The sequence below is a fragment of the Athalia rosae genome, chromosome 2, assembly GCF_917208135.1.
Source record: "Athalia rosae chromosome 2, iyAthRosa1.1, whole genome shotgun sequence".
Taxonomy (NCBI): domain Eukaryota; kingdom Metazoa; phylum Arthropoda; class Insecta; order Hymenoptera; family Athaliidae; genus Athalia; species Athalia rosae.
The window spans coordinates 6146629-6156782 of record NC_064027.1 but is presented as its reverse complement, the minus strand read 5'-3'; the positions used below and the strand labels follow the sequence as shown (position 1 = coordinate 6156782).

General features: G+C 37.4%; 2 protein-coding genes and 1 long non-coding RNA gene across 3 annotated transcripts in view; 1 reads left to right on the top strand and 2 right to left on the bottom strand.

Moving 5' to 3' along the window:
- Positions 1-2045: 2045 nt before the first annotated feature.
- Positions 2046-7696, bottom strand: LOC105684562 (protein cornichon homolog 4). Its single transcript, XM_012398014.3, has 4 exons — positions 7440-7696; positions 5273-5341; positions 3667-3920; positions 2046-3160 (listed from the first exon to the last, which is right to left on the bottom strand). Exons 1-4 carry the CDS (start codon positions 7512-7514, stop codon positions 3094-3096), a joined length of 465 nt encoding a protein of 154 aa, XP_012253437.1. The 5' UTR covers positions 7515-7696; the 3' UTR covers positions 2046-3093.
- A 26-nt stretch (positions 7697-7722) lies between these two features.
- Positions 7723-9847, top strand: LOC105684561 (intraflagellar transport protein 57 homolog). The gene is made up of 7 exons (XM_012398013.3): positions 7723-8116; positions 8194-8475; positions 8562-8730; positions 8821-8929; positions 9009-9205; positions 9286-9430; positions 9505-9847. Exons 1-7 carry the CDS (start codon positions 7959-7961, stop codon positions 9669-9671), a joined length of 1227 nt encoding a protein of 408 aa, XP_012253436.2. The 5' UTR covers positions 7723-7958; the 3' UTR covers positions 9672-9847.
- Positions 8337-10154, bottom strand: part of LOC125499867 — a 40588-nt gene continuing 38770 nt past the window's right edge. Inside the window, exon 3 of the long non-coding RNA XR_007276885.1 lies at positions 8337-8596. This is a non-coding gene — a long non-coding RNA (uncharacterized LOC125499867). The remainder of the gene's footprint in view (positions 8597-10154) is intronic.

Sequence of the window (10154 nt, the reverse complement as noted above, 5' to 3'; positions counted from 1 at the left end):
TATCTACAGTGAGTTTTGGCGGTCGAATTCTGTTACGCACATACATGGAACTCCATATAACTAGATCTCAAGATATTAGGCATATAATACAACCGTAAAAACGGAGTTATAGAACCACGGCAGTTAATGCGCCGAACGAGGTCTTTGCATGATTACGAGTAATTTCAGCTCAGTTTCGTGAGGTAGGCGAGTAGATAAAAAGTAAAAAAAATAGGAGTGGTATCAGAGTGAAAACCAACTACCGTATCCAGCTATCAAGTCAACTTTCAGCTTTTCTTACTAGCGGTGATCGGTAGCAAATTATTCCTAACTTAAAATGATGATTGACGCGTACGATAATTCGTTTCTTGAGTTGGAAAGACGTAGCCGACATTTTGATATTAATTAATATCGGATCGCTTAATGTGAATATAAAGATTTCATCATTTGAGAGTACTTGATTACTCAATGATGTATGTTATAGCTCGGAATATTGAGTATAAAAAAACGTCGAATGAAATAAAAGGGGGAGAGTCGGTGATTTGAGATTTGATGGAAGGAAAAAGGGACCTGATAAATTTTACTGCTATCATTAAATTGATCCAATCTTGGCTCATTACTGTTGGTATTAAACAAAGTTAAACGTTCCCCTTTCGCACTAACCCAAGTACTCCAGACTCCCTCTGTCTTCCTCTATTTCCTCCCTCAATTCTGAACGGTCGAATGTAAAACACACGCAAATCGCATGTTCGTCACCATTACATGCCCTCCGGTAGTAATCCTATTTTTAGAGCTTTAATCCACACGCAATTTAAGACAAATTGCGAGCAGGGCTCGAATAATAGACTTCGCTAGTTCTGTGTTCGACCTTTGAAAAAAAAAAAAAAAAAACCAATCACAGGTTCAAAGTGTCAGGCTGCACCAACGTTGAAATCTTCATTCAGTATCGTGACGATGAGTAAAGAATTTCGCGTATTCTTCCGACAACTAATATGATCATTGCTCATTTCTATACACACGATAGAATTCAATCGCTCCGCCGTTCAATTTAAAGACTGCAGCATCGTATTATTCATTGGCGTCGCGCTGTGCCTGACAAATAAACATTCGTATGTAATATTGTATATAAAAATGAAATAGAAATATCGTGTAATACCCGACGCCAGCGGGTCCGCATTAAATGTCCGAGCGTGAAAAGGGGTACGCGTCGTTTCCCAAAATACGCGCAGACTCTACAAAATTGATTTGTAATACGTACATGGTATATCCCACATGCCTATACAAACGTTTTACCAAACAATATCTCTGTATAAAAGAACATGCATACATTTATTGTTCCGGCGATACCAACATAACGTACTTTTCTATTGATTTATTTATTTGAATAAAGTATTAAATATTCAGTGATTTATTACTCGGATAAAGGACTCGATATCAAATTTCTCGTTCCTGCATGCGAGTTTGTGTATTTGAGCTAGACTTTAAAGGGATGTCGTAGAACGTAAATACAAGTTTTATTCTACCACGACCGATGAGATTTCCAGCCATCTCACATCGATCGCCAAGAATGAGAAGAAAAAGAAATAACATAAATATATACACAATGGAACCCTCAGACTTTTATACGAATTTTTCTATCCTACATCTGCATCTGAATGTAAACGTCTGCACGCAGCATTTTAGACGATCAAATTACGTAGATAACGACCTCCTGACTCAAATATAATTAAAATACCTTATACCGCCAACTCGTTATTTATGTTTTATCTTAAATTTTTTGTATTCTATTTTATTTTTTCTCCATCGAATTTCGTTAACAATCCGCGTTCGGCGAATCTCCACAGTATAAGCCGCTTCTGTGGAGCAAGATGAATGACGTAGAAAAACGCAGGGGCGATTTCCATCGCAGAATTAGCCACCCTCAAATATCTGACCTTGGCTCAAAGAATGACTCGGCACCGTTGATAGGCGAATATAGCATATCCAGTACATGATATAATAGATGAGTCTAGGCGAAAGCGTGAATAAGGAGTGGCGGCCGAGGTCGAATAATGCCATGTAGAATATACGTATGTGCAACTTTTTTTTCTTTTATATTGAACAAGAGCTCGGGCGGTTATCAATTGACAATCATTATGTTATTTGTAATAGTCGATAGAATCGATCGGACTGTGACTAGTATACATACGTATATATGCGTCATAATTTATTCACCACTTATCGACTCGCGCCCTTGTTATACTTATTGTTAGTTAGACACCTAACCCAGCTGTTGCATTTATTGTACATATTTGTGACACGCGGTGAATTTAATAATATTTATGCGGTGCATGTTTGTTGTAATTTTCACAATTTATACACCCTTAACTATTATATTGCCCGCGCATGTAATTATGAGTAATATGTATCAATTAAAACATACATACGTGTACAATTATAGCGTGTTAACTATTTACAATACATGTGATAGCGCCGATAAAATAAAAAATTAAAGAATTAAAAGAGATTAGGTATAACAGCGTGCAAGGGACGTGTATATCACGCGATATTGAAATTAGGCTTACAGGAGCGAAGAGATGGCTGCTCCGTTTGACGATCAGATAAAATTGTTTTACCCGCGCGCAATATACGTACATATGTATAGATTATAGGCGATTCCGCACTTTCAACAAAGGGTTGATAGCTATCAGAATGCGTATTTATCGCGATAGGAATGAATGAAAAACGTTTGAAGTCTGATAATTTCACAAGGGCATGTACTCCCAACTCAATTCAAACGGGTTTGATTAAAACTATATCGATTTATCTACCAATGTTATGATGTAAACGATCGCATCGGAAAGTAACTCTTACTGACTGCTAATCGTATGGAATATATTTTTTTCAACATTCACTTAACACGAATTTCCGACTATCTAATTTTTATTTTTCTCCTCCGCGCGCGGGGATCAGTCTCTCGATTAAATCCAGTATATGATATAATGTAATCGTAAATAAATTAACATACGGCTGCGCTATACATTAAAAACAAATTATGTATAGATAAATAAACCAGTAGAAGATCATATCACATAACAGGTTATTGATATCATTGTAATTTGTGTTATGTACAGTCTAGAATTCAATCATGTCGTCTTCGTTTCTCCTGATCGGGTCCCCCTTGAGCAGAGCGATGATCATACTGCAAAAATCAAAGTTTTTAAATTTTTACACGTTGTGTTACTGAAAAAATTTTGCACTGAACACTTATACGAATATTAACACAAAGATATGAGATAATGAGTAATCGCTCGAGAAACTCTATTTTATACGACGAAACAATTTCGAAATATGCGTTAAGATTATCTACGGTTTTCAGGATGATAATAAGAAAACCAACAGAATAACAGAAAAACAGATAACAGAAAAGGAAAGAAAGAGCGGAAATGAATGTAGCTCGCCGGTGGCAACAAAAGGAGCGTATATTGCCCTTCGAGTTTTATTCTGAAATCGTTCATCCCCTATGTCGGCGGAAGTCTCGGTAGTAGGTCCTGTTATTGGGTTGACCCCCCGAAGGGTGGTAGAACAAAGTAACAATAAGCCCCGACAGCTTTTTACCTGTCAAAGATTTTCTCCCTCTTTGGCGGCGATTCGTACGAGTTAAATACCTATACAAATGAACAACTTACTAACTAAAACAGGACTTACCAGTAAAGATAAATGAAGAAAAATATGAGGTAATAACCGAGGTACACCATGATATCCCTCTGGTGTTTCCTGAGCTGCCCATGATTGTGGATTTCGGTTGGATCGTAAATACCCATATTACCGGTTGGTATTGTAAAATATTCGTACATCAGCCAAAGAGCCATCGGTAAATTAATGATCATCAAAATCCATTGGCCGTGCAAAAGGAGTAGCAATACGAGGAAGACGTGTCCAACGATTTTCGGAACTACCCACTGCGTTATAACACAACATCCAAAATAAGAATTATAACTGAAAAATGGTAAGACTTTTGAAAGTGACAAAATACGTACGCAGAGGGATTCCCTAGCGCACGTTTCGAATAGATTGTTAAGAATTTTCTCCAGATACGTTTAAAATACATCCCCACGTTATTTTTATGCATTACTATCACAGCTGTCTCAAATCCGTACGAAGCCCGCAATATCAAAATGAAAGAAATGGAAAATCTTCATTCTATATAAGTCGGAGGAGTTTATGAATATGTACATATGTGCGTTTAATATTTTACGACGTGATATAGCGTCTGTTTCGCTAAGTGATATTGCTTTTTTTCTAAAACTTTTCATCTCTCCAAAGTCACGAAATCTCGGCCGTGTAGGATGATTCGATCTACTCGGAATTTTATTTTTTTCATTTTCAAAAACATCAAATTTACGCTCCAAGAATAATTCCTACATGATACATAAAAAATTTCGTATGACTATTTCGTAGCATTCCGGAGTATGCAACCGATATAGTGTAGCGCCAACTGCAGAACGACAGGCAACGTTGCGGCTGATAAGAAACTCGTTGTTACTTGGTAAAACAACTTAAAACGTACAATTATAGTCGAGAATCAGTTTGAGCTTTCAATATCAAGTATATTATATGTATAGTGTACTGGGGTACAAGGGTAAAGTTATAACGCTGATGAAGTATTGGTCGACTGAAAACTTGAGCGTTCCGCTATACCACAACCTGCTAGCTCATGCAATATTCCGACCAACATCGACCCGAGCAATAATCGGAACATTTTCAGCACTTAATATTTACCTAGTTTGCGATCAGTTATCTGGGTAACTCGATATCCATAATTACGAAAATTATACACGCTGAGGTTCAATATTCAATGTCGATCGTGTGCATTACTATTCCATTTTTTTCCAATTTTTCTAAAAACAACTTTGCGAGCATAAATCTGAACTTTTCAATGCTAATTATAAGCTCCATTGAAATAATTGTTCAAATATGCGATTTCAAAAATACATTTGCCCGACCACATGTTTTTGTAATGATATGCGGTCACTGTTCCATACATGTGCGTACGTGCGATTGCACAAACGGAATTAGCAAAGAAGTATTTAAACCCTAAGCTTATTATCGCTGACCACATCAGTTGGTGAGCAGTATCTTTGTTGGTGAGAACTAAATGTGTATTTGAAAACCGCGTTATGTCGTTCTTATCAAGTATTGAAATTCTTTGAATATGTTCGATGGTTTTTTGTTTTCAGTTGATCAAATTCTTAACTGCTAAGTGGAATAGGTGGGTGGATAGAATAAATATGAATATATATGCGTAAATTACCATGTTCAATTTGGAGCAACATTGCTGGGCATTGAGATAATCGCATTCCAGGTCGGACAGCGTAATCACCTGTCTCATAGTTATTAAGGAAAACCTATTTCAAGAACAATCACAGAGCTTAGGAATTATATCTTCTACACGGCTGTGCTTCCCCTCTATTTCATCCTTTCCAGGATTAGCCCTCCGAGTCCTATTATAACACAGATCGATATTCTGCAGCTATACATATTATGTATGTGTACCCCCGTTGTATTACATGCCTAGGTATAATGCATACCTATGTATAAATTTTATACGAAAGTCAGATACGATGGTAGAGATAATGCCAATAAAACTAGGTCACAAAGCTACAATTACTGAACGCCAATTCTTCTCATTATTAAAGTCCTGCAGCTCTGCAGTTCCTATGACGTATAGTTCAGATTTTTTTATCTTTCGTTGTACTTGGAGTGAGAATATCAAACTGTCTTTACAACTACAGTGCACATACAAGGAATCCCCAGGAATAGTGAGAATTCACTTGATAATAGAATCCTACTTTACAGGTACAGTTTCCGGTAGCTCTAAATGTCATGGAAATGTTATACGAGCGGCCCCAATATATGGAAAGGATCGTGAACTATAGCTGGGTGCCTATAACAAAATATTGCTGTAAGCGGTGCGATTGATTCAACGCGATTCGTACGGTCGTTCAAATTTTTGAATTCCAAACACTGATAAAATTCACTCGGATTTATTAGTTTAGATAACTACTTTCGTATATTTAGTTTCCCAGCGCGTGAATATCGAAAATTAATATCCCCTTAGTTAGTCAGTTGATATCAGTATGCAAACATGCACATTACACATTATATATCAATATAATTCACGTTACGAGCAAACGCGCGATAAGTTTGAGTTTGTCTTGTCGTCAAACTATACCAAATGTCTGTAACGAAGTACGAAAATGTATTTATTCACGTATGCGAGTATCATTGATAATATTTCATAAAATGAAGCAACGTGTGTCGTGGCGTTTGACAATGAGATGCCATAGCATCTCCGTCGTCTATTGTAATCGTTACATGCGTGGTAATTCGGTTGAGTTTTCTCGTTTAAATTGATCGAATCTACGCGCGTGACCAGCGACACGATAAAACGCGTCCCACGGGTCGTTTGATTTCAACTTACTGGTATAACCGTAAAACTACCTTGAATCATTTTTATTTTATTTTTTATGCTTAGATAAAAAATTCAAAGACATTTTGTTTGGAAAAAATGTAGAGTATTTACTGTAAAACAAAATAAGCTGCTGCTGCCTCTCGCCAGGGGACATTGAGCGAAGAGTTTTATTGTGAACGGGATGATGCGCTGTCAAGGCATCTGGAACTCGTATAAATCAAGCTTTTCAAAACATATATCGCAGGCATGACTCGGTATGTATAACATATGGACAAACTGCTGGGAAAATTTATACCGGTACTTCTTATTGAATGGACCATATAATATCGTATCGTTTCATCGGATGGAAAGTTTCGACAGTCGAATGCAAATGTTAGGTGAAACTACTGATGATTAAACCGCTGAAACGGCTTTAACTAACAATGAGATTAGTAATAAATTCACGTAAATGCAAGCTGAAAAAATATGGAACAAGAGAATTTAGGAATCGGTAAAGGCTGATTTTTTATCGTTTACTCAAGTGCTATTTTAAATTTGGTAGAAGAAATACGTGAGTCGTAACTTAATTGTCCCCTGCCCGTTGTATTAAAACGGTCGCAAATGGAAAATAAACACAAAAGCCACGTGTAAATGTGGGAGATCTATTTAAACTAATGTAAACAGAAAGTCGTTGATGGGACGATAAAACAGTTCAAATCGTGAGATTATATTATTTTTGTCCTTCTACTATCGAATTACTGTTGTTTGAAGTAGATCTGGAATCGCTTTTTTAAAATATCATATTGTACAAATTTGCGGATTCAAATTTAGCGCTTTTTTATGGCATAGGGAAAGCACAGCCACTCTTTATGTAACCTTAAGGCAATAAGGTCCCTAGAAATCTTCGGTAGATTTGTAGAAAAACAAAGCGGAGTACTGAACCAGCTATCTCGAGCAATTATCAATTATGAACGATGAATTACAAGTAATTCATTGAATATTCTTAATGTATAAAGTAAAAGGATACAAAATACACTAGTAGAAATAGCACAGCACCCGTATCGAACAACGCAAACGCAAATAGTAGCGGTTCGGAAATCATTGTGGTTGAGGTTAATTCAACTGTGAATTAAGACCTGAAATACGACTTGAATTATTGTGTAGACAGCCCACACCTGAACCTACTGTTAAACGTCGGACTACAACTTTTTTTATTGCGTTACTTATAGACAAAATCATGAGCTACCGAATGTCAAAAACCACAAAATGCACACTTCACGCTTCTACTTACCAACGCACACCAACTAACTGCAAATGAAACTCCCTAGCACCAAGACGCGACTGTGTTGGCAGACTGATTTTTGACAAGTGCATCTGCGGGCTGTCATCTATCGTCTACGCCGACGAGTAGATTTGTTTATCTGTCAAAGGTTCGCTCATTCGGCCCCTAAATAATCGCCTGTCTCATTAAATCAAGCGATATGCTTATCGGCGAATAACGAGGGACACCACAGATCGAAGACGGGCTTAACTGAATCGTAACAAAATGTTTCGAGAAACACCGAAGATTGTAATTGAAGATGCAGCTGCTCCTTCAGCGGCCTATGTGGCCAATGTACGGATGGAGGATTTAATGGAAAAATTGAAGATTCTCAATTACGACGATGAATTCGTACAGAATATGAAAATGAAACCCATAAACAGGTAGCTCGAATTTCTGATTCACATTTCTATGGTATCATATATTGTCCATTGGTTACACACATTACGATTATTAACAGGCACTATTTTGTGGTTCCAACAAACTCTGGAGAACAGTTTTATATGTTTACATCCCTGGCTGCATGGCTGATTAGAAAAGCTGGGACTAATTTTGATCAGCCTCAGGAATACGATGATCCCAATTCTACCATATCCATAATCTTGGATCACCTCAGGGCCATCGAAGTTCCTATTGAATTCCCACCAAATAAATTGAAGCAGGGTGTTGGTGAACATGCAGTCTATGTCCTTGATTCTTTAGCTGACCAAGCTATCAAGGTTCTCAATTTTAAGTGGAAAAAGTGAGGAAGAGCACAAGTTTACAGCACAATTTAATATCTTGGTATCCACATATACTCACTGTTGTTTACATGTGATCAAATGGTAGGGTAGAAATACCCCCAGACGATCCTACGCCAGAACCTGAAATAGAAGATGATGATGCAGAGTTAATACTGGAAAAAGTTGAGGAGGAAATGCTGGCAGAATATGAAGAGGAAGACGAGGATGATGTCTTACATGTAGACGACATAACCAAGCTATATGCAAAAAATATGGTAAATACACTAGGCTAACTTGTAAAATAATAATCCATGACTAATTTAGAATGTTGAAGACATCAGGTATTTTTTGTTTTTCTCTTGCAGTATGATGTTCAGAAGCCTGAAAATATTTTGGAGTCAACAACAGATATGGAGGAATGGAAACTTGAATTGGAGCGAGTCCTACCGCAGTTGAAAGTTACAGTGAAGACTGGTATGCCATACGAACGTTATACTTTTTAGGAGTCTGAGCTTTTTTCGACTAATAATTCAAAATTTATTCCCTGCTGTAGATCCCCGCGACTGGAGGGCTCACTTGGAGCAGATGAAGCAGCATCGGTCAAACATTCACGCAAACCTTACTGGTACAAAAAGTCAATTAGAAAAGCTACATTCTGATATCGGAAACACATTAGATAAAATTAAAACTCGGGAAATGTATCTGAATAGGCAGCTAGAACCTGGTCTGAATGAATTCCGATCACTGCAGGTGAGTTTATTGGCTGAGTGTCTATCCCAAAAAGTTGAAGGTTATAGTATTTAAACGATTTCTCTAATTTTTGGTATCAGGAAGAATTGTCCAAGGTGAAAGAGCAGTACAGAGACGTGAGTGGGGGCGTAACAGAGAGAACGAGAACTCTGAATAAGCTCACTGACGAATTGGAGCAAGTTAAGCGAGAAATGGATGAAAGAGGATCGAGCATGACGGACGGAAGTAAGTGCGCCCTTGATGTCATCGACCCGTCATATTATTTGATACGAGAATTACTATTTATCTATTCGTTCTAGCGCCGCTGATAAACATTAAGAAAACGATAACAAAAATGAGGAATGAAGTTTCGGAGATGAACGTGAGAATAGGCGTTTTGGAATACAGCTTAATGTGCACAAGGGTTCGTGACCGCACGCAACTCCAGGAAGATATGAACAGTACCAACAGTTCCATCATGATTTGAGAAGTCGAACTTCTCTTGCATGCATCTTTTACACGAGTTAGAATTATGCTCCAAGTTATACAGGTCATAGATTTTCTAGTCAATTTAATCCGTCCAAACGAACAGTTGTGAGTCATTTGTACATTATCTGTAATCCTGATTATACTGGTAATAATCATCTGACAATTGCATCTACAGCTCGCATCTTTTTGATTATAACCAACGCCGATTACGTAATAAGTATAGCATAGCTCAATTTGCAAATCAGGCAGGTGAGTGGATCAGTTACTGACTTTTTCAATAAGAATATAGCACTTGAAATTTTTTCGAGTCACGAATTTAGATAGGTTCTCGAATCGTAAGAAACACTCGAGGGTTTCTATAGGGCAGCTCCACTGATCCTTTTATCGATCAGATTTTGGCTATCAACGATGATGAACCATTTAACCATCTGTTCCAGGTGGTTCCTATCCATTTCTTTTATATCCCACTCCCTCCCCCACC